The sequence below is a fragment of the Dipodomys ordii genome, unplaced genomic scaffold, assembly GCF_000151885.1.
Source record: "Dipodomys ordii isolate 6190 unplaced genomic scaffold, Dord_2.0 Scaffold3, whole genome shotgun sequence".
In the NCBI taxonomy this organism is placed as follows: Eukaryota; Metazoa; Chordata; class Mammalia; order Rodentia; family Heteromyidae; genus Dipodomys; species Dipodomys ordii.
The window spans coordinates 1,246,154-1,273,585 of NW_012267219.1; the positions used below are offsets into that span (position 1 = coordinate 1,246,154).

The 27,432-nt window shown below is 47.4% G+C and overlaps 2 protein-coding genes across 2 annotated transcripts in view; one reads left to right on the forward strand and one right to left on the reverse strand.

The window, feature by feature from the left end:
* The window catches only part of Dgka (diacylglycerol kinase, alpha 80kDa), a 34,726-nt gene extending 23,638 nt beyond the window's left edge, over positions 1-11,088 (forward strand). The window contains exons 13-24 of the mRNA XM_013018305.1: positions 469-552; positions 780-853; positions 1,018-1,092; positions 1,766-1,851; positions 1,944-2,033; positions 7,372-7,532; positions 7,901-7,965; positions 8,227-8,317; positions 8,602-8,800; positions 8,905-9,025; positions 9,198-9,258; positions 10,761-11,088. Of these exons, the coding sequence (XP_012873759.1) occupies positions 469-552; positions 780-853; positions 1,018-1,092; positions 1,766-1,851; positions 1,944-2,033; positions 7,372-7,532; positions 7,901-7,965; positions 8,227-8,317; positions 8,602-8,800; positions 8,905-9,025; positions 9,198-9,258; positions 10,761-10,844 (1,191 nt within the window). The 3' untranslated portion in view covers positions 10,845-11,088. The remainder of the gene's footprint in view (positions 1-468; positions 553-779; positions 854-1,017; positions 1,093-1,765; positions 1,852-1,943; positions 2,034-7,371; positions 7,533-7,900; positions 7,966-8,226; positions 8,318-8,601; positions 8,801-8,904; positions 9,026-9,197; positions 9,259-10,760) is intronic.
* Positions 11,089-11,499: 411 nt separating this feature from the next.
* On the reverse strand, positions 11,500-25,766 carry Pmel (premelanosome protein). The gene is made up of 11 exons (XM_013022287.1): positions 25,697-25,766; positions 21,800-21,910; positions 21,522-21,668; positions 17,481-17,615; positions 16,535-16,696; positions 15,432-16,091; positions 13,509-13,625; positions 13,247-13,331; positions 12,440-12,645; positions 12,261-12,348; positions 11,500-11,641 (listed from the first exon to the last, which is right to left on the reverse strand). Exons 1-11 carry the CDS (start codon positions 25,764-25,766, stop codon positions 11,500-11,502), a joined length of 1,923 nt encoding a protein of 640 aa, XP_012877741.1.
* Positions 25,767-27,432: the final 1,666 nt, after the last annotated feature.

Consider the following 27,432-nt stretch of genomic DNA (forward strand, 5'->3'; position numbering starts at 1 on the left):
GCCACTTCTGGCTTTTTTCTTTTTTACTTATGTGATGCTAAGGAATCGAACCCAGGGCCTCAGGCATGCAAGGCAAGCACTCTACCACTGAGCCACCTTCCCAGCCCCCAGAAGACTATTCTTTTAAAGATTCAAGCCAGCAGGTGGTGGTGACTCATGCTTACAATCCTATCTGCTCAGGAGGCTTTGATCTGAGGATCATGGTTTGAAGCCAACCTGGTCAGACAAATCTGAGAGATTCCTATCTATAATGAACCAGCAAAAAACCAGAAATAGAGCTGTGGCTCAAGTGGTAGAGCACCAGCCATGAGCAAGCATGAAGCTCTGTGCAAACAAGGCCAAGTGCAAGCATGAGGCCCTGAGTTCAAGCCCTAGTTACAACACACACACACACTTAAGCTAACCCCACCTATTTGGGGATTCATGTACAATTTGCCTTTTCTTCCCTCTGCTTTGCTCTCTTCCCAGGCATCTGGACAGGACCGCAAACATAGCAAAACAAGCCAGAAGACCTTGGAAGACCTAAACTTGTGCACCTCTGAGGCTCTGCGGGTACAAGGCTTAGGGTTCATGGTTGTACCAGTTTTTGGCTGGGAGGGACTGAAGTAGGAAAGATTGGGGAGTGGTGCCCATTCTCTGGACACTTCCCTCTGCAGGGGAGGTGGGAAAAGTGAAGGGGAAAGGCATCTTGAAAAGTACCAGTTCTTTACCCCTGTCTCTAGGGCCTACCTTAACTCTGACCAAATCCTGTTTATCTTTATTTTCTTCTCCCACTACAGATTGACCCTGTTTCTAATACCCACCCACTTCTAGTCTTTGTCAATCCTAAGAGTGGTGGAAAGCAAGGGCAGAGGTGAGGAGAGCTTGGAGAGAGGAGCGTGTGTGTGTGTGTGTGTGTGTGTGTGTGTGTGTGTGTGTGTGTGTATGTGTGTGTAGGGGCCACTTTGAGAATATCAAGAGTACAGAATATAATTCTCACTTGGCTTCCACCATGCGCTTTTCTCCCCCCTCACGCAGGGTTCTTTGGAAGTTCCAGTATATCCTAAACCCTCGGCAGGTGTTCAACCTCCTGAAGGATGGTCCTGAGCCAGGGTGAGTATAAGTTAGAGGACATCTAACAGTGGTTTTTGTGTGTCTGTTTCTATGTACATTAAGAGCAGGAAAGAGCGTATGTTAGGAAAGAAACCTAAGATGCCAGAATTCCAGTTTCTTCCTTTCCTAAAGTCACTAGGCAGGTATGCTGTCCTCTTGGTTCACTGGTCCATATTTATCCTGTTTGGAGATCCCATCTTTATCCACTGAGTAACTTACAACTTTTTTTATTGTCCTTTTCTCTGTCCGTGTGTGTGTGTGTGTGTGTGTGTGTGTACTGGGGCTTGAACTTAGGACCTTTCATTTTCACTTGGCTTTTTACTCAAAGCTGGCACTTGAGCCATACCTCTACTTCCAGCTTATTGCTGGTTAGTTGGAATAAGAGATCATGGATTTGTCTGTCTAGGCTGGCTTTGATCCTCAGATCTCAGCTTCCTGAGTAGCTAGGATTTACAGGCGTGAGCCATCAGTGCTTGGCTTTTTTTTTTTTTTCTACTGTGTTTTGTCCATCTGAGGATTCAACTCCAGCCCCGTGCATGCTAAGTACTCTACCACTGGACTACGTCCCAGATCATAAACACAACTCTTGTCAAAGGGAAAAAGAGTGATAGGAATGAGAGACAAGATATGTTCTCTAGGAGTTGAGTGGCCTCTTTCCCTTTTTTTGTCTCAGACTCAGATTCTTCAGAGATGTCCCTGATTGCCGGATATTGGTGTGCGGTGGAGATGGCACAGTCGGCTGGATTCTAGAGTGCATTGGTCAGTGGAGGGAGAGGCTTCAGTCAGGAGATGGGAGCAGTTGGTCTGCCAGATCCAACTCTGTCCATCATTTCTTTCACCTGCCTTCCTAGACAAAGCCAACCTGCCTGTGGTGCCTCCTGTTGCTGTGTTGCCTCTGGGCACTGGAAATGATCTGGCTCGGTGCCTCAGGTGGGGGGGAGGTAAGTTGTTAGAAATTGTTTTGCTGGGATCAAGGGTAGGGGGAGTTGAGTAGAAAGAAGAAAGCAGCAGAGTGGATCATGCCTGTAATCCTCGCAACTAAGGAGGCTGAGATGGGAGGATTGAAATTCGAAGCCAGCTGGGTCTGAAAAGTCTATGAGACTCTTATCTCACCAAATAGCCAGAAGTGGAGGTGTGCCTCAGGTGGTAGAAGCGCACCTGTCTTTGCAAGAAAGTTCAGAGATAGTGCTGAGGCCTTTAGTTCAAACTCCAGTACCAACACACACACACACACACACACACACACACACACACACACACACACGGAGGCAACAGAGAAAAACATATGCATCTGATATACAAAGAGGGTCAAGGAAGGAGAAAGGCACAAATAGTTAATTATGACAGTGGAGTGGCCAAAAGGAAGAGAGCTTTAGAAGTAGGGACTACATTCTAAATATAGGACGGTTAAAGGTGGCAGTCCTCAGCCGGGCACTGGTGGCTCACGCCTGTAATCCTAGCTACTCAGGAGGCTGAGATCTGAGGATCGCGGTTCAAAGCCAGCCCGGGCAGGAGAGACGGTGAGACTCCTATCTCCAATAAACCACCAGAAAACCGGAAGTGGCGCTGTAGCTCAAGTGGTAGAGCGCTCGCCTTGAGCTGAAGAGCTGAGGGACAGCGCCCAGGCCCAGAGTTCAAGCCCCACGACCGACAAAAAAAAAAAAAATAAAGGTGGGAGTCCTCTTCCCTATAAACTGAAAGATACATGTCTGTTTCTCACAAACAACTGTTAGGGCTCCGATGACCAAGGAAAACGGTGTGTGTGCATGGAAGGGAGGTAATGGGGGAATAAGAAAGGTTGTGTAAGAGCTAAGCCATGCCAGAGCTAATAACAGGGAACTTGCACATGGTTTATTCATTTAGTTCAACAATTAACCAGCCAGGTGCTGGTGGCTCATGCCTGTAATTCTAGCTACTCAACTCAGGTGACTGAGATCTGAGCATCAGGGTTCAAAGCCAGCCCAGGCAGGAAAGTCTGTGAGAGACTCTTATCTTCAATTAATCACCAGAGAAGTGGAAGTAGCACTGTGGCTCAAGTAGTAGAGTGCTCACCTTGAGTTGAAGAGTTCAGGGACAGCACCCAGGCCCAGAGTTCAAGCCCATGACCAACCAAAAAAAAAAAATTAACCATATGGTCATTCATTCATTCATTATCATTGCAAAAAGCTGGGTAATAATTCTTTTTTAAGCTAGCATACAGCCAGGTTCTGGTGGCTCATGCCTGTAATCCTCGATATTCAGTAGGCTGAGACCTGAGGATCACAGTTTGAAGCCAGCTTGGACAAGAGAGCTGGTGAGACTCTTGTGTTTTTTTGTTTTTGTTTTTGTCTATTGTAGGACAGAATTCAGCCCTTACATGAGTTTGATTTGCCTCTTGGAACATTTTTTAAAAATATATCCTTTTTTTTTTTGCCAGTCCTGGGGCTTGAACTCAGGACCTGGGCACTGCCCCTGAGCCTCTTTTTGCTCAAGCCTAGCATTCTACCACTTGACCCACAGCGCCACTTCTGGTTTTCTGGTAATTTATTGGAGATAAGAGTCTCACGGACTTTCCTGCCTGGGCTGGCTTTGAACAGCCATCCTCAGATCTCAGCCCCCTAAGTAGCTAGGATTACAGGTGTGAGCCAGTAGTGCCTGGCTTGTTCTGTGTATGTGGTACTAAGAAATCAAACCCAGGGTTTCATGAATGCTAGGCAAGCACTCCACCACTAAGCCACATTCCTAGCCCATCTGTAATACTCATCTCCAGCTAACCACCAGAAAACTAGAAGTGGAGCTGTGGCTCTAGTGGCACTAGCCTTGAGCAGAAAAACTCAGGTACAGCACCTAGGCCCTGAGTTCAAGCCCCACAACTGACTACATATGTTTGTACATACATATATAAATAATTTTGCATACATTAATTGTACAAGGAAGCGTTTTATGACATTTCCACCCATATACAATCTGTTTTCATCGATCTCACTCTATCACTTTCTCTTACCTTTCCCCTTCCTAAAACAATTTCAGCAGGTTTCATTGTTCTGTTTTCGTACATGAAAACAAACTACTCAAACATATTCATCTTCACTCACCTTCCTTGTCAGACCAACCCACCCCCATAGTGCCTGTTTCTCGTTCCCTACCTCCTTTTGCTCATTGAACAACTATTTTTTTTTCCTGATTGTAAAGCAGCAAGTTTATTGATAGCACAAGTAGAATATACAGGCTCCATAGAAAGGGGGTCCCAGGACCAGGGATCACTCATTGTCAACTTTCATTGAGATTCTTTTGTGTCTGCATGTGAGTGTGTACACACACGTTTGCTGGTCCTGGAGCATGAACTCAGGGCCTGGGAACTGTCCCTGAGCTTTTGTGGTCAAGGCTAGTATTCTGCCACAACTCCACTTTTGGTGTTTTGGTGGTTTAATTGGTGATAAACATCTCATGGACTTCCCTGCCCATGCTGGGTTTGAATAGTAATCCTCCAATCTCAGCCTCCTGAATAGCCAGGATTACATACTTGAGCCATCAGCAGCCAGCTTCATATTTGGCTTTTTTGTGCTTGGCTAAACTTGTTCAAGGTGATATCCTTCAAGTCTTTCTTTAGTTTTTTTTTTCCTCTTCATCTATCTTTCTTTCTTGCTTCCTTCATTTTTTTCTCCCTTCTTTCTTTCCCCCTCTCCCTCTCTGTCTCCCCCTCCCACCCTGTGCTGCTGGTACTGGGACTTGAACTCGGGGCCTCATGTTCTCACTCATCTTACTTGCTCATAGCTGCTGCTCTACTACTTAAGCCAGCCAGTCCAGCGTTTTTGCTGGTTAATTAGAGATAAAGTCTCATGGACTTTTCTATCTCGATTGTCTTTTGAACCACAATCCTCTGATCTCAGACTCTTGAGTAAGTACAAGATACCTGACTTTCATTTTCTTTATGGCCATGTAATATTCCATAGAGTATACTTACTTCATCTTCTTTATCCATTCATCTGTTGTTGGGCGCCTCGGCTGACTCCACACTATCATTTCTTTCCGAGTCTATTGTAATAGTCCCCTAACTGCATTCCATTTCTAATCTTGTATTCCTTTCAAAGAAAAAAAAGTTTTCAGAAATGTTATTTGTAGGTAAAGAGATCAATAGAGAGTAGGTTGTGCTGGAAATGTTTAGGAGTTGATGTGGTAGGGCTTAGAGTCCAGTTTCAAAATTCCACTGGAGATTATGGAATAGGATTTTGTTAAAGAGTAGGAGAGGGAACCTAGATGGCCAGATGAGCACCAAACAACGTACACTGCAGAAACTTGTGATTGGGCTTAGGGTGAGAGGTGAGGAGTGGGAAGAAGAAGGAACAGAATTGAGCAAGGGGTAGATTATGGAGGCTTATAAATGTTGTGCTTAGGAGTTTTCATCTATATGCTTCCAGAGATCACAAGCTGCATATAGAAATGTGTTTTTTATTTGGTTGGTTTATTTTTTTTACTGTTTGCTTTTCAGTGTTTTCATATACTCAAGAGTTTGCATATTTCACTTATTTACTTATTATTTATGAATGTGGTGTGGAGCTTGATCTCAGGGCCTGGGCACAGTCCCTGAGCTGCTCTTGCCCAAAGCTAGCACCCTACCACTTTGAGCCATAACTCCACTTCCAGTTTTTTGGTGGTTCATTGGAAATAAGAGTCTCACTAATGAAGATAATGAAAAATTAAAACATGAGAACAGTTTAGGGAACATGAATCAAGGTTCTGAGTTCAGTCCCCAGAAACACAAATAAATAAATAGTTTTCAGGCTCATTACAATAATGGTAACTTGAAGGTATAGCTCAAATGGTAGAACACCAGCATGAGCAAGTAAGTAGAACAAGAGCATGAGACCCTGAGTTCAATCTTCATTATCAGTACAAAAAAAAAAAAAAAGACAGGGTTGGGATCCATGTGAGAGAGTTTCCACTCAGTAGGAACTGACAGCAGGTGAGATTACCCAAGGAAAGAAGTAAGAGGTAAGAAGGTCAACTAAGGCAGCAAGAGCTGGTAAACACCACAGTTAAGGGCTGAGCAGAGGGAGAGGAGCTAAAGTTGCTGTAACAAGTGGTCACAAACAGTGGTTTAAAGCAACATGAACTTATCATCTTACAGTTTCAGAGGCCAGATGTTCAAAATAGCTCTCACTGGGATTGAACTCAGAACCTCACACTTCTTAGGCAGGGACTCTACCACTTGAGCAGTACTTCTAGTCCCTTCATTCTTCCATTCATTCAGTGTGTGTGCGTGTGCGTGTGCGCGCGCGCATGCGCATGCACGTGCGTGTGCATGCTTGCGTGTATTTGTGTGTGTGTGTGTAAACATTGTGTATGCCAGTACTAGGGCAACTCAAAGCCTCTAAACTTTTTCACTCAAGGCTAATGCTCTACTCCTTGAGCCACATCTCTACTCCTGGCTTTTTTTTTTTTTTTGTCAGTTGTGGATCTCTGGGCCTGGATGCTATCCCTCAGCTCTTCAACTCAAGGCCTAGCGCTTTACCATAGAGCCATAGTGTCACTTCCAGTTCTCTGGTGGTTAATTGGATAAGTCTCAGGGACTTTCTTGCCCGGTTTGAACTGTGATCCTCAAATCTCAGCCTCCTGAGTAGCTAGGATTACAGGCCTGAGCCACCTGTGCCTGGCTACTCTTGGCTTTTTTGCTGGCTAACTGGAGATAAGAGTTGCATTGGGTGGGGCTGGGAAGCTGTGGCTCAGTGGTAGAGCGCTTGCCTTGCATGCCTGAGGCCCTGGGTTTGATTCCTCAGCACCACATAAGCAAAAAGAAAAAAGCCGGAAGTGGCACTGTGGCTCAAGTGGTAGAGAGCTAGCCTTGAGCTGTAGAGCTGAAGGACAGCGCCCAGGCCTAGAGTTCAGGCCCACAACCAGACCCCCCCCCAAAAAAAAGAGTTGCATTGGGGGCTGGGAAGGTGGCTCAGTGGTAGAGCGCTTGCCTTGCATGCATGAGGCCCTGGGTTCAATTCCTCAGCACCACATAAGCAAAAAGAAAAAAAAAGCCGGAAGTGGCACTGTGGCTCAAGTGGTAGAGTGCTAGCCTTGAGCTGAAGAGCTGAGGGACAGCACCCAGGCCCAGAGTTCAAGCCCCACGACCGGACCCAAAAAAAAAAAATCTGCAAGTAGAGCTGTAGCTCAAGGGGCAGTGTGCCAGCCTTGAGCGAAAAAGCTAAGGCACAGTATCTTGGTCCTGAGTTTCAGAGTTCAAGCTCCAGTACTATCCCTTCCAAAAACAAATAGGGCTTACTGCTAACCTATCTCCTTCTCTTTCCCTAGGGTATGAGGGACAGAATTTGGCCAAGATTCTCAAAGATATAGAGATGAGTAAGGTGGTACATATAGATCGATGGTCTGTGGAAGTGATACCTCAACAAACTGAAGAAAAGTGTGATCCAGTCCCCTTTCACATCATCAATAACTATTTCTCCATTGGTGTGGTGAGTGGGCTAGAGCATAGACAGAAAGGAGAGGGGCTGGGAATGTGGCTGAGTGGTAGAGTGCTTGCCTAGTGTGCATGAAATCCTGGGTTCCATTCCTCAGCACTACATAAATAGAAAAAGCCAGAAATGTTGTTATGGCTCAAGTGGCACTGTCCTTCAGCTTTCTTGATCAAGGCTGTCATTTAGTTGAGCCACAGCTCCAGTTCGGGCTTTTTGGTGGTTTATTGGTGAAAAGTATCTCTCAGACTTTCCTGCTTAGGCTGGCTTGGAACCATGATCCTTAGATCTCAGCTTCCTGAGTAGCTAGGATTACAAGTGTGAGCCACTGGCACCCAGAATTGATTATGTGCTTTTAACTTCTCCAGGATGCCTCTATTGCTCACCAGTTCCACATCATGCGAGAGAAATATCCTGAGAAGTTCAACAGCAGGTAAGGGAAAAGAATTTTTGTTTTCCTGGCTAGTCTGCTCAATCTTCCAGATGAATTTAGATAAACGTTATGATCAAGTTTGACTCAGAATGCTCATCTGGGCAGTGACATCTTTAGGAAACTCTTCCCTACCCCCAAATAACACTCCCTTTGTTCCCTGTGGAGTTGAGAGATTGATGCTCTTTCGTGTCACTTACCATCCCTGCTGGTACTGTACAACCTGTCCTCTCCTTGTTGGGCCTTGTGTCGGGGCTGGCATAGAATGAAGAACAAGCTATGGTACTTTGAATTTGCTACATCTGAATCCATCTTCTCAACGTGCAAAAGGCTGGAGGACTCTTTGACAGTTGAGGTGTGTATATCCCTTTTAGCTTCTTGGATCCAACTTTCTTCCACCACAGACACCTCTCAGAACTCCCCACATTCTTGAACCTCTACTCTTTTGACCTCCCAGTTCTCCAACCCTGACTTCCCAAGTTCTGAAGCTACACAAGTCTCTTTTTCCATCTCTTACAAACCTCCAAATCCTGGCCTTGCCAGGTTGCCCTCTGCTGGAGAGAGCAGTGACATCTATAATTATGCCATGAGATAAAAACATCTGTGTTCTCCCTGGGGGCTGTGTCCTGCTTCCCTCAGATCTGTGGAAAACCTCTGGATCTGACCAACCTATCACTAGAAGGCATCGCAGTACTGAACATCCCTAGTATGCATGGTGGCTCCAACCTCTGGGGTGACACCAAGAGACCACAGGGGGATATCTGTGGGATCAACCAGGCCTTAGGCACTACAGCTAAAGTCATCACCGACCCTGACATCCTGAAAACCTGTGTGCCAGGTCAGAGGAGTGCCTTGGGAGCCAAGTGGGCAGGGCTGAGGGAAAGGTATGACTTGAGAGCTTCCTGCATCTATAAAACCCATGTCTCTACTTCTCATCCCCAGACCTAAGTGACAAGCGACTGGAAGTAGTAGGACTGGAAGGTGCGATTGAGATGGGCCAGATCTATACCAAGCTCAAGAGTGCTGGACGTCGACTGGCCAAGTGCTCTGAGATTACTTTCCAGTAAGGAAGACCTCTGAGGGAAGGCTTCTAGGGCCAGGAGCACAGAGGATTATGGGAACAGTGGGGGAGGGGCTTCCTTAGTGAAAAAAGATCTCAAAGCCAACCTGAGAAACAGAATTTTGGTATTTGGTTGATAATGAAATCTCCACTAATTTTCCGTGACCTTCCACAGTACCACAAAAACCCTTCCCATGCAAATTGATGGAGAACCTTGGATGCAGACACCCTGTACAGTGAGTATTGCGTAGGGCTGTAAAAAACTGAACCCCCTTGGGGCTGGGAAGGTGGCTCAGTAGTAGAGTGCTTGCCGTGCATGCAAGAGGCCCTGGGTTCGATTCCTCAGCACCACATAAGCAAAAAGAGAAAAGCTGGAAGTGGCGCTGTGGCTCAAGTGGTAGAACGCTAGCCTTGAGCTGAAGAGCTGAGGGACAGCGCCCAGGCCCAGAGTTTAGGCCCCACAACCAGGCCCCCCCCCCAAAAAAAAAACTGAACCCTCTTTGCTGGACACTGGTGGCTCATGCCTGTAATCCTAGCTGCTCAGGAGGCTGAGATCTGAGAATTGCGGTTTGGAGCTAGCCCAGGCAGAAAAATCCATGAGACTCTTTATCTCCAATAAACTACTCAGAAAAAGCTGGAAGTGGCACTGTGGCTCAAGTGGTAGACTGCTAGCTTTGAGCACAGAGAGGCTCAGGGACAGTGCCCAGGACTGGGCGGGGGAGTGGGGGGGGGGAGAGATGGAACCCTCTGTATGTTGGTATGTGGGAGGCTGAGATTGGGAAGATCAGCTCAGGTAGAAAAATCCTGGGAAGGTGGCTCAGTGGTAGAGTGCTTGCCTTGCATGCATGAGGCCCTGGGTTCGATTCCTCAGCACCACATAAGCAAAGAGAAAAAAGCCGGAAGTGGAACTGTGGCTCAAGTGGTAGTGCGCTGGCCTTGAGCTGAATTGCTGAGGGACAGCGCCCAGGCCCAGATTTCAGGCCCCACGACGGGACCAAAAAAAAAAAAAAAATCCATGAACAACCCCCACCTTCACCCCCTTCCCCGGGTCTCATGGAGGGAAGCTGGACACAGTGGTGTGTACCTGTGGTCCCAGTAACAAGGAAAGGCAAAAAGTAAGATGGGCAGGAAGTAAGACCTGATCATGAAATAAATCCAGTATAACCAGTGAAAACAGGACTGGAATGGCTCAGTAGTACCAGTCCAGCCTAGCAAGGTCAAGATTCCGAGTTCAAACCCCAGTACTTTAAAAAAAAAGAAAAGAAAAGAAAAAGCCAAAGCCGGGCTCCAGTGATTTGTGTTGTAATCCTAGCTACTCAGGAGGCTGAGATCTGAGGATCGCAGTTCAAAGCCAGCCCAGGCAAGAAAGTCTGTGAGCCTCTTATCTCCATTTAATCACCAAAAACATCTGGAAGTAGGACTGTTGCTTAAGTGCTAGAATGTTAGCTCGCCTTAAGCACAAAGAGGCTCAGTGACAGCACCTTGGCCCTGAGTTTAAGCCTCAGGTCTGGCACAAACAAACTGTGATCCTACATCTCCATTCTTTAGCTTCTTCCTCCTGGTACTCAAAATTCCTCTGGGTACTGGTTCTCCCAAACCCTGATTTCCCAGCCCCTAGCCTCCTTCCTGCGGCCTCTCCAGGATACCAGAGACCTGACCTACCTTAGAGTCCCCAAATTTTCACTCAAATCCTTAGTTCCCGAGGTCCTGCCTTTGAATATGTTCCCTTCCCTTCCAGATCAAGATCACCCACAAGAATCAGATGCCCATGCTCATGGGCCCACCTCCTCGTTCCCACAATTTCTTTGGCTTCTTGGGCTGAGAGTGACACCTTCAGCCTTGAACCCTCAACCCATCCCGGATGCCACCTTCTAGACTCTGTACATTGCTGCCACACCTTCCTGCCAGCTCAGGGAGGTGTTCCTTCACCCTCACAGTATTTATTATCCTAGACCACCTCACTGCTCACATACACACACACACACACACACACACACACACACGAATGCACTTACATACCCCACAAACACATATGTTAAAAGTGCCTCATCTAAATAAAATGACTTTTTCTCCCCACTGGGATATCTATAAGTAAGTGATACATCTCTTTCTTTTACAACTTTACTCCATCAAAGATTCCAAGAAACAAGAAAAAAATAAAAACAAAAAAAACAGGGGATGGGAATGTGGCTTAGTGGTAGAGTGCTTGCCTAGCATGCATGAAGCTCTGGGTTCAAGTCCTCAGTACCATATATACAGAAAAAGCCAGAAGTGGCACTGTGGCTCAAGTGGTAGAGTGCTAGCCTTGAGCAAAAAGGAGCTCAGGGACAATGCCCAGGCCCCAAAACTAGCAAAAACAAAACACAGCACCAGGTTTTGAATATTTATTCCAGGAAATGTTAACCTAAGGGAAGACTGCAGAAAACATAGGCATTGCTGTCAACCCCAAGGAAAAAAAAGACCTCATATGAAATCACTCAGACCTGCTGCCCACTGAGGAGGGGGCTGTTCTCACCCACAGGGCAAGTGCGGAAGACCTGGGGCAGACGTAGCCAGTGGATACCATTGTGTGGCAGCTGGGAAATGGGGAGAACAGAGCCCTGCTTCATCAGTCTGCGCCTGATAGTGGGAGAAAAGGGGGAGAGAACTGATTAGCAAGGGAAAAGGCAGCCAATGGATGCTTCTCCAAAGAATGGATATACCCCTATCCCTGGTCTACTTGACCTTGATCCTAGCTCCCTCTCCTCAACCTCCAAGGTTTAAGCTTTGTTATTTCTCTAGTTATCTTGATTCATTCTGTCTTATTACATTTTCTGCTTTGAGACCTTGCCACCTCAGGCTTGATTATCTGCCTTTGTCACAAGCATGAAATCCTGTTCAAAACCCCAATTGCCCCACACAACATTAACAACAGTCATCCATGCTATTGATTCTGACACCTGTGTCTGCCCCAGATAGTTTATTCACACAGTTCCTAATCCTGACACTCTATGTGTGTGTGTGTGGGGGGGGATTCCTTTTCCTACTTCTCAGAGGCTCAAAGTTTAAGCTACTTCTCCAACATCCCCACAGATAGGCAAGGCTGCAACCCAGGTCTCTCTAATTCCCCAAGCTCCAGCTCTTTCCTGGGCACCATGTTTCCCCAAAGGAAGTGGTAGTTTAGTTCTGCTGCACTTGAAGAAGCATGAGTACAAGTAACAAGGGATTTGGGATCTGTGCTAAATGCCAGGATTCTCACCTATATATTAGAGATGCAAGCACCACAGCCATCAACACCAGTAAGATGCTCATAATCAGGGGAGCCTGGCCAAGGCCTGCTTCTTGACCTGTGAACAGAATCCCAGGCATGCTTCAGTCAGTGTTTGTTCTTCCCAGAGACACCTCGGCGGGCTATCCTTCATCCTGCCAAGTACATACTAGGTATGATAAGCTGAGTGCTGGCCACTGCCAGGCTATTGGCATCAGCTAGAGACACATTGAGGCAGTAGGTTCCTGAGCCACCGGTCAGTGCTTGGTGCAGAACCAGCTGGCAGGCTGGGCTTGGTGGCACAGACTGGCACAGTCGCTGGGCAGGGGGCTGACATCCTGGTGATGAAATATCCATACAGGCTTCTTTGGGCAGCCTGGAAGAGATACAAGCTTGTATCAAGGATCTAGAAAGAAACACATCTTCAAAAAGCAAGAACAAAGCCAGGAAGCTAGTGGCTCATGTCAGTAGTCCTAGCTACTCAGGAGACTGAGATCTGAGGATCTCAGTTCAAAGCCAGCCCGGGCAGGAAAGTCTGTGACACTCTTCTCTCCAATTAACCACCAAAAAAGTGGAAGTGGTGCTGTGGCTCAAGCAGTAGAGCACTTGCCTTGAGCTAAAGAGCTCGGTGTCCAGGCCCAGAGTTCAAGCTCCATGACCAACAACAACAACAAAAGCAAGAGCAGGCAACTGTGGCTCACGCCTATAATTCTAGTTACTCAGGAGGCTGAGATTTGAAGATTGTGGTTCAAAGCCAACTCAGGGAGGAACGTCCATGAGACTCGGATCTCCAATTCACCACCAGAAAACCTGAAGTGGCGCTGTGGCTCAAGTGGTAGAACACTCACCTTGAGCTGAAGAGCTGAGGGACAACACCTAGGCCCAGGGTTCAAGCCCCATGACCAAAGTGGGGTGGGGTGGAAGGGAGCAGGAGCAGTGGTCAACCCAAGAATTATGGCAGCCAGCAGGACACTCACCCGCCTTGGCAGGACACAGTCAGTTCAAATGCATCCCCATCACTGGATGGAATAGCTTGCAGGATCTCAGCATTTTCAATGCCCTCTGCAGAATTGCAAGAATATACATAGGAATTCCTCTACCAGGCCCTTCTAAGCCCACCCCTGTGTCTTTCAGGAAGGCCCTATCATTTGAGTATTCCCAAGTAATTCTGCCCAAGGTAGCTCGTGTGAGCCAGTCCCAGGCAGCATCTGCCTCCCAGCCTCAATCCCCAAGACTCACGGACAATGTCCAGATTAAGGGAAAAAGAACCATATCGATACAGGACACAGTCCAGGGGTACTTGTCTCTTCACCAACGTTAATGTGTCTGTGCCATCCAGCAGGGGACTCGGGGACTCTGGCAGGAAAGGATTGGAGAGGCAAGATCAAGAGACAGACTCATTTGGAGGAAGAGGCCAAACAGGCATTTTCCTAAATTGAGCTAAAGCTACTAGAACCTGGATTAGAAGTAGCCAAGATCTAGACAATCTCACTGATAAGGAAACCAACACTGAGAAGACAATTACTATATTAAGAGTCCCGTAAGGTGCCAGGCGCTGGTGGCTCACGCCTGTAATCCTAGCTACTCAGGAGGCTGGTCTGAGGATCGTGGTTCAAAGCCAGCCTGGGCAGGAAAATCCATGAGACTCTTATCTCCAATAAAAACCACTAGAAAACTGGAAGTGGCGCTGTGGCTCAAGTGGTAGAGTGCTCGCTTTGAGCTGAAGAGCTGAGGGACAGCACCTAGGCCCAGAGTTCAAGCCCCATGACCGACCAAAAAAAAAAAAAAGAGTCACATAACGGGGCTGGGAACATGGCTTAGTGGTAGAATGCTTGCCTAGCATGCATGAAGCCCTGAGTTCAATTCTCCAGTACCATATAAACAGAAAAACCCAGAAGTGGCTCTGTGGTTCAAGTGGTAGAGTGCTAGCCTTTTTTTTTTTAAATAATGTTTTACTGAGGGGCTGGGAAGGTGGCTCAGTGGTAGAGCGCTTGCCTTGCATGCCTGAGGCCCTGGTTTCGATTCCTCAGCACCACATAAGCAAAAAGCCTGAAGTGGTGCTGTGGCTCAAGTGGTAGAGCGCTAGCCTTGAGCTAAAGAGCTGAGGGACAGCGCCCAGGCCCAGAGTTCAGGCCCCACAACCGGACCCCCAAAATTTTTTTTATTGAGATTAAGTGATTATATTAATTTCACAAATTTCACAGTATTGTGGGATAGACTTAAAGTCAAATATACATTTTAACCTTCACAAGGCAAATTGTCATTATCATGGTCTATAAAATTTGTGAATTCAATAAGATTTAACCATACAACTATTTCTTTCAGAGCAACTGGAGTACTAGCCTTGAGCAAAAAGAAGCTCAGGGACAGTGCCCAGGCCCTGAGTTTAAGCCCCAAGACTGCCAAAAAAAAAAAAAAGGGGTCACATAAGGGGAGAGTTGGAGTGTTTTTCTCCCCTCTTTCATGCCAGTGCTGGGACTTGAACTTGGCCTGAGCTTTTTTGTCCAAGGGTAGCTCTCCACCACTTGAGCCATAGCCCCACTTCTGTTGGTGTTTTCATTCTGTTTCGTTTTGTTTGGTGTTGAATTGGAAATACGACTCTCATGGATTTTCTTCCTGGAGCCTGCTTGAACTGGCTTCAAACTGTGGTCCTCAGATCTCAACCTCCTGAGTAGCTAGGATTATAGGTGTGAGCTGGTGGCTCCTGACAAAGTGTTTTTTAAATCCCCAAATGTTTATCATGCTTCACACAGCACTAGGTTCTGGGTTAGGCACTTGGCCCATTTGTACATTGCTATCTCTCTTTTTTCTTGAGGATATCAGGGCCTGAGAACGGTTACTGTGTTTTTATTCCTGAATAGAAATTGTGATATAAATATGTAAATGGTCACAGTCTGTTCCCTGGCCTTCCCAGCTGTTCTCCTTAAGGGTAGAGAAGCAACAAACTTTCTCCCCTTAGCTAGTAGAACACACCAGTTCCCTGAATCCTAAAACTCTTGCAAATCATGAACAGAAATGTAAGAGCTTTGGAGCCAGTGAGGGAGTGCTGAGAGAGCACAGTGCTAAATCAAGGTCTGGGTAGCATCAGGGCCCTGCCTGTCTTTACCAGAGGAGTGACAAATACCACACACTCGCGAACCTCACTCACAATCCTTCTCTTACCTGTGATACTTTCTGCAGGCACAAATGAGCTGGCAACTAGACCTTCAGGTTCAAGAGTGGTTAACTTTCCAGGTGTGGTCACCACCAATTCTGTGGTGGTTATGGGTGCCACTGTGGCTCCAGAGGGCTCTGCAGGTGACATGTTTGCAGTTGACATGTTTGTGAGTGTGGTATTTATGGCCTCTGAGGTTGGCACTTGCTCTGGTGTAGTATTTATGATCCCTGTGGTTGGCACCTGCATGACTGTGGTTCCAGAGAGCTCTGTAGTTAGCACTTGACTAGGTGTAGTACTAACAACGTCTGTAGTGGGCCTTTGCCCAGCTGTGGTACCAGAGGCCTCTGCAGTTGGTAAACCTCCATCTGTGGTACCTGGAACTGGGGAGGAGCCACAGGAAGGAAGAGGAATAGTAGCCTGTAGCACCACCTGGGCAGTGATTGGGCCTGACTCCACGTAAGTGTGAGTGACCATTTGCTCCCGAGAGATCAGGGTCCCAGTACTATCTCCAAAGTCCCAAGTGTAAGAGAGGTCAGCCCCAGTCAAATAACCACTGGGGTCATGAAGCCGAAGGGCAAAGATCAGAGGTTGGTTTTTCAGGAAGTGCTTATTTTCTCCATCCAAGGCCTGCAGCTGGGACACACTCACTGAGAAAGGCACCTGATCTGGAGGTAGAGGCAGAAAAGGTGAGAATCAGCCCTGGGCCACAGCTGCTTTTTTTTTTTTTTTTGGCTTGTGGGGACTGAACTCCGGGCATGGGCGCTGTCCCTGAGCTCTTCAGCTCAAGGCCAGCACTCCACCACTTAGGCCACAGCGCCACTTAAGACACAGCACCACTTCCGGCTTTTTCTGCGTATGTGGTGCCAGGGCCTCATGCATCCAAGGCAAGCACTCTACCACTGAGCCACCTTCCCAGCCCCATGGCTTCTCTTTTAACAGCCACATCTTCCAGACTAAAGGGAATTACTTGGCTCTTCACATTCCTCCTCCCAGACCTTCCTGGCTCCTATCCCTTGCAGATTGTATAGTTTGACCCTTTCCACTGTGGCTAAAACTCCCCACTTTCTCCTGCCTTATGATTGGTCTTGATCCTTTTTTAAACTCTTACCAGTTATGGTGAAGGCTGAGCTGGAGTGAGCAAGGGGGACATAGCTCTGGGACCCCCGACGGTGGTAGACAGTCACTTCCATGGTGTGCGTACCCAGTATTGCCTGTTCTGTCCCAATGCTCAGTCTGGACACTGGTCCCCCCAGAACTTGCCAGTATTGACCTGATGGTTTTGGAAGAGAAAAACAGGAAGGGGAAGACTATTGATCCAAGGGGCCTGAGGAACAGAGTTTGACAAAGGGCAGGAGAATACAGAGATACACTGAGGATGATTATTATAGAAGGTGTGAAAATGGGTGTGTGCTGACAGGGAAGGGATCTCAATGGGAGAGGAGATACAATTGGGGACAACCTGCCAGAAGGAATCATGATAGAGTTGAAGGGAGCTGAGTGCTATGGAAGAGGAAGAAGCAAAGAAAGAAATAAAGGTTTGGAGCTGGACACTGGTGGCTCACACCTGTAATCCTAGCTACTCAGGAGGCTGAGATCTGAGGATCGCAGTTCAAAGCTAGCCTGGGCAGGAAAGGCCGTGAAACTTTGGAAGTGGTGCTGTGGCTCAAGTGGTAGAGCCCTAGCCTTCAGCTGAGGGACAGCGCTTAGGCCCAGAGTTCAAGCCCCATGAACCACAGGGGGAAAAAAAAAATGAGATTTGAGGATCATGGTTCAAAACCACCCTGGGCAGAAAAGTCCATGAGACTCTTATCTTCAATTAACCACCAGAAAATCAGAAATGGCACTGTGGCTCAAGTTATACTAGAATGCTAACCTAGCGCAAAAGAGCTCAGAGTCAGGCCCTGTGTTCAAGCCCCATGACCAAAAAAAAAAAAAAAAGGAAAGAAATGAAGGTTAGGGAAAATCACAGAAGTTATGAGCTGAAAAGAAAGGCAATCAGGTAGCAAGAAGTAATTACAAGTGTGAAGGACAAGACAAAGAAGGTAGTTCCTTACCCCAGGTCTTCCAGACATAAACAAAACGTCTTCTGTGAGACCAAAGTCCAGATGGGCAGGGTCTGCCATCAGGGAAGATACAGGCTCCATCTGGTTCCTGGGGATACACTGGCTGTCCTTCCCAGACTTGGCTCCCTAAAAGGTGGACACAGTCCCTCTAAGTCCTGGCATTCTTTGTATACACCAAAACCCATAAAATAGCTACCAGGGATCAATGAGGAGCTCTGGGAACACTGTCTACCTAAAACATACAGTCTCCATGGCATAAGCAACTTGAAGTGATAGTTGGGGATGAGGGTATATGGAAACTACAATTTAAGATTCATAATGTAAAGCTGGGCACTGGTGGCTCACACCTGTAATTCTAGTCACCTAGTTAGCTGATACCTGAAAATTGTGGTTCAAAGCCATCTAGGACAGAAAAGTCCTTGAGACTCTTATCTTCAATTAACTCACAAAAAAGTCAGAAGGCCAAGTGCTGGTGGCTCATACCTGTAATCCTAGCTACTCAGAAGGCTGAGATCTGGGGATCACAGTTCAAAGCCAGCCCGGGCAGGAAAGTCCGTGAGACTTGTATCTCCAATAAACCACTCAGAAAACGGGAAGTGGCTCTGTGGCTCAAGTGGTAGAGCACTAGCCTTGAGCTGAAGGGCTGAGGGACAGCTCCCAGGCCCAGGGTTCAAGCCCCAAGACTGACCAAAAAAAAAAGAAAAGAAAACAGAAACAAACAAACAAAAAAAAAATCAGAAAACTGGAAATAGCACTGTGGCTCAAGTGGTAGAGTGCTCGCCTTGAGCTGAAGGGCTGAGGGACAGCGCCCAGGCCCAGAGTTCAAGGCTTGTGACTAACAAAAAAAAAAGTCAGAAGTTGGTATGACAAGTGGTAGAACACCAGCCTTGAGTGAAAAAAGCTAAGGGATAGTGTCCAGGCCTTGTGTTTAAGCTCCAGTACCAGCATGCATGCCTGTGAGCGCACACACACACACACACACACACACACACACATATACACACATACAAAAGATAGTCATATGTTTATATTTACATAAATAAATGGCTAGAAGACCATGAGATAAAATGTTTACAATGATTTTTGTCTACCCACATTTACTGAGCTTTATTCCAGGCTAGAGCAGCTCTGTCCTAACTACTGATAATCATATTTTCATTATTTTTTGGGGGGTGTCCGTTATGGGGCTTGAACTCTGGGCCTGGTCGCTGCCCCCCAGCTCTTCAGCTCAAGGTGAGCTCTTTACCATTTGAGCTACAGCTCCACTTCCTGTTTTCTGGTGGTTTATTGGAGATAAAAGTCTCACCAAGGGGCTGGGAAGGTGGCTCAGTGGTAGAGTGCTTACCTTGCATGCATGAGGCCTGGGTTCAATTCCTCAGCACCACATAAGCAGAAAATAGCCAGAAGTAGTGCTGTGGCTCAAGTGGTAGAACGCTAGCCTTGAGCTGAAGAGTTGAAGGACAGCGACCAGGCCCCAGAATTCAGGCCCCACAACCAACAAAAAATAAAATAAAATGCCAATACTTGGGCTAGGAATGTGGCTTAGTGGTAGAGTGCTTGCCTAGTATGCATGAAGCCCTGGGTTCAATTCCTTCAAAAAAAAGGGCTGGGAAGGTGGCTCAGTGGTAGAGCTCTTGCCTTGCATGCTTGAGCCCTGGGTTTGATTCCTCAGCACCACATAAGCAAAAAGAAAAAAGCCGGAAGTGGCGCTGTGGCTCAAGTGGTAGAGCGCTAGCCTTGAGCTGAAGAGCTGAGGGACAGTGCCCAGGCCCAGAGTTCAGGCCCCACGACTGGACCCTCCCCCCCAAAAAAAAAGTCTCATGGACTTTCCTGCCCGGGCTGGCTTTGAACCTTGATCCTCAGATCTCAGCCTTCCGAGCAGCTAGGATTAGAGGCATGAGCCACCGGCGCCTGGCCACATTTTCTTTTCTTTCTTTGTCATTCATGGGGCTTGAACTCTGGGCCTGGGCACTGTCCTTCAGCTCTTCAGCTCAAGGCTAGCACGCTACCACTTGAGCTACAGCGCCACTCTGGCTTTTTCTGCTTATGTGGTGCTGAGGAATCGAACCCAGGGCCTCATGCATGTACGGCAAGCACTCTACCACTGAGCCACCTTCCCAGTCCCATATTTTCATTCTTATAACCATCTTTCAAGGGAGGTTCCATACCCATTTTATAGATCGTGACAAAAAGAACAAAATAAGTTAGTTGCCAGTTCCATACTCATTGACAAATTTAAATCTAAGTCTGTCTAGGTTCTGGATTCTGCTTTCCAAGTTTGGGTAATTATAATTTTCTTTTTGTTTTATATTTTCTTTTTTTTTTTTGGGTCCGGTCGTGGGGCCTGAACTCTGGGCCTGGGCACTGTCCCTCAGCTCTTCAGCTCAAGGCGAGTGCTCTACCACTTGAACCACAGCACCACTTCCAGTTTTCTAGTGGTTTATTGGAGATAAGAGTTTCATGGACTTTCCTGCCAGGGCTGGCTTTGAACTGAGATCCTCAGATCTCAGCCTCCTAAGTAGCTAGGGTTACAGGTGTGAGCCACCAGTGCCCGCTAAAGCACCATTTTTTATGTGCTAGTCTTAGAGCCTGAACTCAGGGGTCTGGGCTATGTCACTGAGTTTTTCTTTTCTTTTTCTGGTCCAGGGGCTTGAATTCAGGGCCTGGGCGCTGTCCTTGAGCTTCTTTTTGCACACAGCTAGGACTCTACCACTTGAGACACAGTTCCACTTCCTGCTTTTTCTGAGTAGTTTATTGGCGACAAGAGTCTCACTGTAGAGTGAGTATGCATCCCTCTGTACAGAAGTAAATTACCTTAACTGGCTCATGGGCCAGTTAAGTCACTGGTGGCTCACACCTGTAATCCTAGCTACTCAAGAGACTGAGATCTGAGGATCATGGTTTGAAACTGGCCCAGACAAGAAAGCCATGACACCTCTATCTCCAATAAACTACCCCCAAAAAGCCAATAGAGTGGAAAATAGAGGAAAAGAATCTCAGGTACAGTGTCCAAGCCCTGTGTTCAAGCCCTAGGATTGGCACCAGAAAAAAAAAATCTCATGGATGTTCCTGCCTGGGCTGGCTTCAAACTGCAAACCTCAGGTCTCAGCTGTCTGAGTATCTAGGATTATAGGAGTGAGCCACTGATGCCTGGCTATCTCTGAGCTTTTTGGTGGTTAATTGGAGATAACATTTCACAGATGGGCTGGGAAGGTGGCTCAGTGGTAGAGTGCTTGCCTTGCATGCATGAGACCCTAGGTTCGATTTCTTAGCACCACATAAGCAGAAAAAGCCGGAAGTGGTGCTGTGGTTCAAGTGGTAGAGCACCAGTCTTGAGCTGAAAAGCTCAGGGAGAGCGCCCAGGCCCAGAGTTCAAGCCTCACGACCAAATAAAAGAAAAAAAGATTTCATAGATTCATCTCTTTGTCTCAAGGCAAGCACTCTACCACTGAGCCATAGCACCACTTCCAGTTTTCTGGTGGTTTTACTGGAGATAAGAGTCTCACGGACTTTTCTGCCCAGGCTGGCTTTGAACCATAATCCTCAGATCTCAGCCTCCTGAGTAGCTAGGATTACAGGCATGAGCCACCGATGCCCGGCTTCACAGACTTTCTTGACCAGGTTGGTTTTGAACTGAAATCCTCACATCTTAGCCTCTGCTAGGATTATAGGTGTGAGCCACCAGTGCCCAGCTCACATATCACTTGCTTTTTTTGTTGGTCATGGGGCCTGAACTCTGGGCCTGGGCACTGTCCTTCAGCTCTTCAGCTCAAAGCTAGCGCTCTATCACTTGAGCCACAGCACCATTTCTGGCTTTTTCTGCATATGTGGTGCTGAGGAATCGAACCCAGGGCCTCATGCATGCAAGGCAAGCACTCTACCACTGAGCCACCCTCCCAGCCCACATATCACTTATTTTTAAAAAAAGGAAAAACTGAAATGGAAAGGAGCCATTACCTGGGTTCATTGGGGATACTGCATTCTAGGAATCTGTGTCCTAGGGATAAGGGTTGTTAGTATAGAATCACTTACCATTGATGATGGTGGTGTTGGCCCAGATAACCTGTCCATCTGGCAGTACCTTTTGGCTTTCAGGGAAATTCAAGGCAATAGAGAAGGATGCATTTGCTCCAATCAGTGTAGGTCCATCATTACTAATCTTCAGATTCACCTGGCCACCTAGGAAGAAAGGTACATTAACTAGGACTCCTTGGCTTTCCCTTTCCATATATCTCTTCCCTTCCTTCCTTCCCAGGTTACATTCATCCCAGCTCTTGCTCCCCTCTCCATCCCAACTTCTAGGTTCCCACCTCTCCAGCAGTCAGGTCTCTGAACTCCTGTCCACTGTGGATACAGCTGCCGGTTCCAGGCGGTAGGTTTCTGTTGCCTTGAGACACCAAGCCAATCATGGTTTCTGGATCCTAAAGAAATATGCTATGAGAAATCTGGGGTTGTGTGTGTGTGTGTGTGTGTTGGTCCTGGGGCTTGAACTTAGAACCTGGGTGCTGAGGTTTTTTACTCAAGGCAAACATCCACTTGAGCCACAACCCCACTTCCAGTTTTGTCTCCCTGGCCCCGCTTTTTTTTTTTTTTTTTTTTAAATTTTGTGCCAGTACTGGGGCTTGGACTTGGGGCCTGGGTGCTGTCCTTGAGCTTTTTTGCTAATGGTCTACCACTTGAGTCATAGCTCCACTCACTTCCAAAGTTTTGCTGTTAGAGATAAGAGCCTCAAGGACTTTCTTGACTGGGCTGGCTTAGAACCTCAATCTTCAGATCTCAGCCTCCTGGGTAGCTAGGATTATAAGCATAGGACACTGGCACCCAGCTCCAAAATGTCTTTTTTTCCCTCCTCAGTGATAAAAATTGGACATAGAGCCTCACTTGTGCCATACAAATGCACCACGCCTGAGCCATAACTCTGCCCTGAAAATAATGCCTTTTTTATTTTTATTTTTTGCCAGTCCTGGGGCTTGTACTAGGGGTCTGGGCACTGTCCCTGAGCCCCTCTGAGCTCAAGACTACACTTTAGCCGGGCGCTGGTGGCTCACGCCTGTAATCCTAGCTACTCAGGAGGCTGAGATCTGAGGATCACGGTTCAAAGCCAGCCCGGGCAGGAGAGACCATGAGACTCCTATCTCCAATAAACCACCAGAAAACCGGAAGTGGCGCTGTAGCTCAAGTGGTAGAGCGCTCACCTTGAGCTGAAGAGCTGAGGGACAGTGCCCAGGCCCAGAGTTCAAGCCCCACGACCGACAAAAAAAAAAAAAAGACTACACTTTACCACTTGAGTCACAGTACTACATCTAGCTTTTTCTGCTTATGTGGTACTGAGGAATCAAACCCAGGACTTCCTGCATGCTAGGCAAGCACTCTACCACTAAGCTACATTCCCAGCCCCAATAATGCTTTTCTTATTTTTTATTTAAAAATTTTTTTTTTGTCTGTCATAGGGCCTGAACTCTGGGCCTTCAGCTCAAGGCTAGCGTTCTACCACTTGAGCCACAGCGCCATTTCTGGCTTTTTCTGCTTATGTGGTGCTGAAGAATTGAACCCAGGGCCTCATGCATGCAAGGCAAGCACTCTACCACTGAGCTACCTTCCTAGCCCTTTATTTTTATTTTTAAAACTTCAGTATATAAGCTGGGCACCAATGGCTCATACCTGTAATCCTAGCTACTCAGGAGGCTAAGATCCGAGGATTGTGGTTCAAAGCCAGCCCTGGCAGGAAAGTCTGTGAGACTATTCTCTCCAATTAACCACCAGAAAACTGGAAGTGGCACTGTGGCTCAAGTGGTAGAGTGCTAGCCTTGAGGTGCAAGGACAGCACCCAGGTCCAGAGTTCAAGACCCATGACCAACACAACAAATTCAGTATATAAAATGAAAGGTCAATCTGTGTGTGTGTGTGTGTGTGTGTGTGTGTGTGTGTGTGTAGTTTAATTGGTGATACAAGTTTCACGGACTTTTCTGTTGGCTGGCTTTGAATCTCAATCCTCCAGATCATAGCCTCCTGAATAGCTGCAATTTCAGGTGTGAGCCACTGGCATCCAGCTGTAAGTACAATCTTTTAAAAGAGCCTTAGATTATCTGGGCACCAGCTGCCTACACATGTAATCCTAATTCCTTTAGAGGCTGAAACTGGGAGGATCTAAGCCAGCCCAGGTTAAAAAGCTTGAGATACTCCATCTCTAAACAGAAAAATGCTGGGCTGAAGGTAAGGTTCAAGTGGTAGAGCACCAGGCATGAGTGGGAAACCTGAGCGCTCAAGGTTATTGAGTTCAAACCCCAGTATCCCTGACTGGCACAAAAAAATAAAATTAAGTAAGGTGGGCTGGGAAGGTGGCTCAGTGGTAGAGCACTTGCCTTGCATCCATGAGGCCCTGGGTTCGATTCCTTAGCACCACATAAGCAAAAAGAAAAAGCCGGAAGTGGCACTGTGGCTCAAGTGGTAGAGTGCTAGCCTTGAGCTGAAGAGCTGAGGGACAGTGCCCAGGCCCAGAGTTCAGGCCCCACGACTGGACCCAAAAAACAAAACAAAACAAAAAATAAGTAAGTCAATAAAGGCTCAGGGGTGAACAGAATGTTTCTAGCATACATTAAGGAACAACAATAAAAAGAAGACTTGAGCTGGGTATAGGTGGCTCATGCCTGCAATCCTAGCTACTCAGGAGGCTGAGATCTGAGGATTGCAGTTAGTTCAAAGCTCAGCTCAGGCAGGAAAGCTTGTGAGACTTTTTTTTTGGGGGGGGGAGGGGTCGGTCATGGGGCTTGAACTCTGAGTCTGGGCGCTGTCTTTGAGCTCTTCAGCTCAAGGCAAATGCTCTACCACTTGAGCCACAGCGCCACTTCCAGTTTTCTAGTGGTCTATTGGAGATAAGAGTCTCACAGACTTTCCTGCCCAGGCTGGCTCTGAACAGTGATCCTCAGATCTCAGCCCCCTGAGTGAGCCACGGGTGCCTGGCTTGTGAGACTCTTATCTCCAACTAACTACCAGAAAAACTGGAAGTGACACTGTGGCTCAAGTGGTAGAGCACTAGCCTTGAGCTAAAGAGCTAAGGGATACACCCAGGGCCAGAGTTCAAGCCCCACGACCAACAAAGAAAACAGAAAGAAAAGACTTGGAACTCCAACACAAGTGAGGAAAGTCAGATAAAAGAGAAATTCCTAGCAAATGGAGTTGTGGCTCAATAGAGCCTTGAATAAGAAAGCTCAGGAACAGCACTCAGGGCTCTGAGTTCGAGAGAGAGAGAGAGAGGAGAGAGAGGGAGAAAGGGAGAGAGGGGGGAGAGAGGGGGAGAGAGGGAGAGATAAAGAGGGAGAAAGGGAGAGGGGGAGAGAGGAGAGAGAGAGAGGGAGAGAGAGGGAGAGAGGGAGAGAGGGAGAGAAAGAGAGAGCGAGAGGGAGAGAGGGAGAGAAAGAGAGATTCCTAGAATTCTGTGAAACTAGGTAATCGAGAAAGAAAAAGACAGGCTGTGATAAGGCATAGCATGTTAAAGCACAGCAGAAACTATCTCCATCCCATTACTAACATACACTGGGAACCTGGGTTGTTCTGCTGGGAACTGATCTGGAATCCTCTCACTAAGCACCCCACCACCAGAGCAAGAGAAGTCATAAGATGCTCCATTCTTTCTCCTTTTCCAACCCTCCCTCCTTGGCAGCACGGGACATTCCAGACCCTCTCACCACCACCATCTCCCCCGCCTCCCCAGCTCCTGGTCACGAGGCCCCAATCCCCCAGAGTCCATGCATGTGACGCTCAGCTGAGACCCTCCTGCCTGTCTCTCCCAGCCCCCCAACATTAAGGCCTGTTCTGTGTTCACCCTTCCCCCATCCTAAAGTGGGAAAATGTTGTATTCTTCACCTTCTTAATCAAACACCACATTTTCTCACTTTAAACCACCTATCCCAAATACCTGAGACATTGCCTGAAAAAAATCCCTTGGACCCATTGGGAGCTTCTGCTCCAGCTAGCTCACTGCCCAGAGTTAGTACTACACCTCTGGACACCGGCAAGATAGGATAGGATTCTTCTCATGCTTAGTCCCAAATTTTGTGTAGGGAGAGAGGTCAGGTGTCCATATCCTCACCAAACCAAATACGTTAGCAAAACTGAAATATAACTGGTAGTTTCCATTAACAGGGATAGGGGGAAACCAGAGCAGGTGTTCAACTAATTCACACCCACTCCAGTCCACACACACTCACCTTCTGTGGCCCCCGCAGCCAGCAGAGCACTCAGTACAGACAAATGGAGAAGGTACCTTCCCAGCACCATCTCTACTCAGTTCTCTCCAGCAACCAAAGGTGGGGGGGGGGGCTAGAATAAGCCCCTATATAGGAAAGGGATTCTCATTTGCATAGCCCTTCCTCTTCTCCTTATGAGAGGGGCGGGAGATCAGAGAGAAGCAGACAGGGCTTGAGATCCTGGTCCCAGGATTCCTTTTCCATCTCACTACTTTAATGAGTTTCTGGCTTCCCTGGGTCACACTCTATCATCTCACATCACTTGACACACTCCATTTCTTAGGAGAGAGTTGATTGATAGTTCTGTAACACAGTAACACATGCTCAACAAACAATTCATTAGGGGATAGTGAAATCAAAATCAGAAACCTCTCCAGACAGGACAGAATTCGGTTATCCACAGCCAGAGATTGTATTGGTGTACCCTGAGAGATGACTCTTTTGAGTTCCACAAATTGTTTATGATAAGATTCCTGGCTTTTTGTTTAGGTTTTTAGAGACAGGGTGTCTCTATGTATCCTAGGACAGCCTCAAACTGTAGTTGAGGCTGGCCCTGAACTCTGAATCCCCTCATCCCTGCATGAGATTACAGAGACTACTATTCTTGCAGGCTTTCTAGTTTTTTTTGGGGGGGGGGTCATGAGGCATGAACTCAGGCCCTGGGCACTGTCCCTGAGCTTTCCTGCTCAAGGCTAGTGCTCTCCCACTTTAAGTCACAGCTCCACTTCTTGTTTTCTGGTGGTTAATTGGTGTTAAGAGTCTCATGGACTTTCTTACCCCAACTGTCTTTGAACTGTGATCTTCAGCTGTCATCCTCCTGAGTAACTAGGATTACAGGCCTGAGCCACCAGCTTCTGGATTTTGTTTTATTTTTAAGGACACCCTGGGGTTGGGGGCTCATGCCTGTAATACTAGCTACTCAGGAGGCTGAGATATAAGGATGGAAGTTGATTGCCAGCCTGGACAGCAAAGTCCATAAAACATTCATCTCCAATTAAGCACCAAAAAGCCAGAAGTGGAGGTATAGCTCAAGTGGTAGAATGCTAGCTCTGAGAGAAAGAGCTCAGGGACAGTGCCCAGGCCCCAGAATCAACGCACACACACACTAAAAAAGGGAGAGTGCCAGAGGGAAGAAGCTAAGCACCTACACCTTGAGTTCTAGACCCAGTACTGGCCCTCCAAAATAAAAAGGACACCCTGCTGGGTGCCAGTGACTCATACCTGTAACCTAAGAGGCTGAGATCTGAGGATCATGGTTTGATGTCTGCCTGGGCAGGAAAGGTCATCAGACTCTTATCTCCAATAACACACACACACACACACACACACACACACACACACACACACACGGCTGGAAGTTCAGCTGTGGCTCAAGTGGTAAAGTGCTAGGTTTGAGCAACCAGGCCCTGGCCAAAATAAATAAATAAAGAGGAATCCTGGGCCAGGTGGAATTTAATCTCGCTCAAGGAGTGGTAAAAATAAGCAGGGGCCAGGAATCCCTACAGACACAGGACCTCAAGCCCCAACCAAGAACCAGAGAAAAACTTTTCAACCCGGTCCACACAGCGAAAGAAATCTGACTCGCAGCACTCCAGAACCAACCTTGCACGGGCGGGGTCCAGCGCGGGCGAGGAGCGCGGGGGTCGCCTCGCCCTCTCTGACGTTAGCCAATCGGAACGAGGGGGCGGAGCCAGGTA

What these genes read in the sequence shown, in the direction of transcription:
- Pmel (XM_013022287.1), bottom strand. Translation starts at nt 25,766, where the DNA reads ATGGTGCTGGGAAGGTACCTTCTCCATTTGTCTGTACTGAGTGCTCTG. An exon ending in CTCAGCCTTCACCATAACTG is followed by an intron (nt 16,092 to 16,534) that starts GTAAGAGTTTAA and finishes CTCTACCTCCAG; the next exon opens with ATCAGGTGCCTTTCTCAGTG. An exon ending in CACTCAGCTTATCATACCTA is followed by an intron (nt 12,349 to 12,439) that starts GTATGTACTTGG and finishes TTCTGTTCACAG; the next exon opens with GTCAAGAAGCAGGCCTTGGC.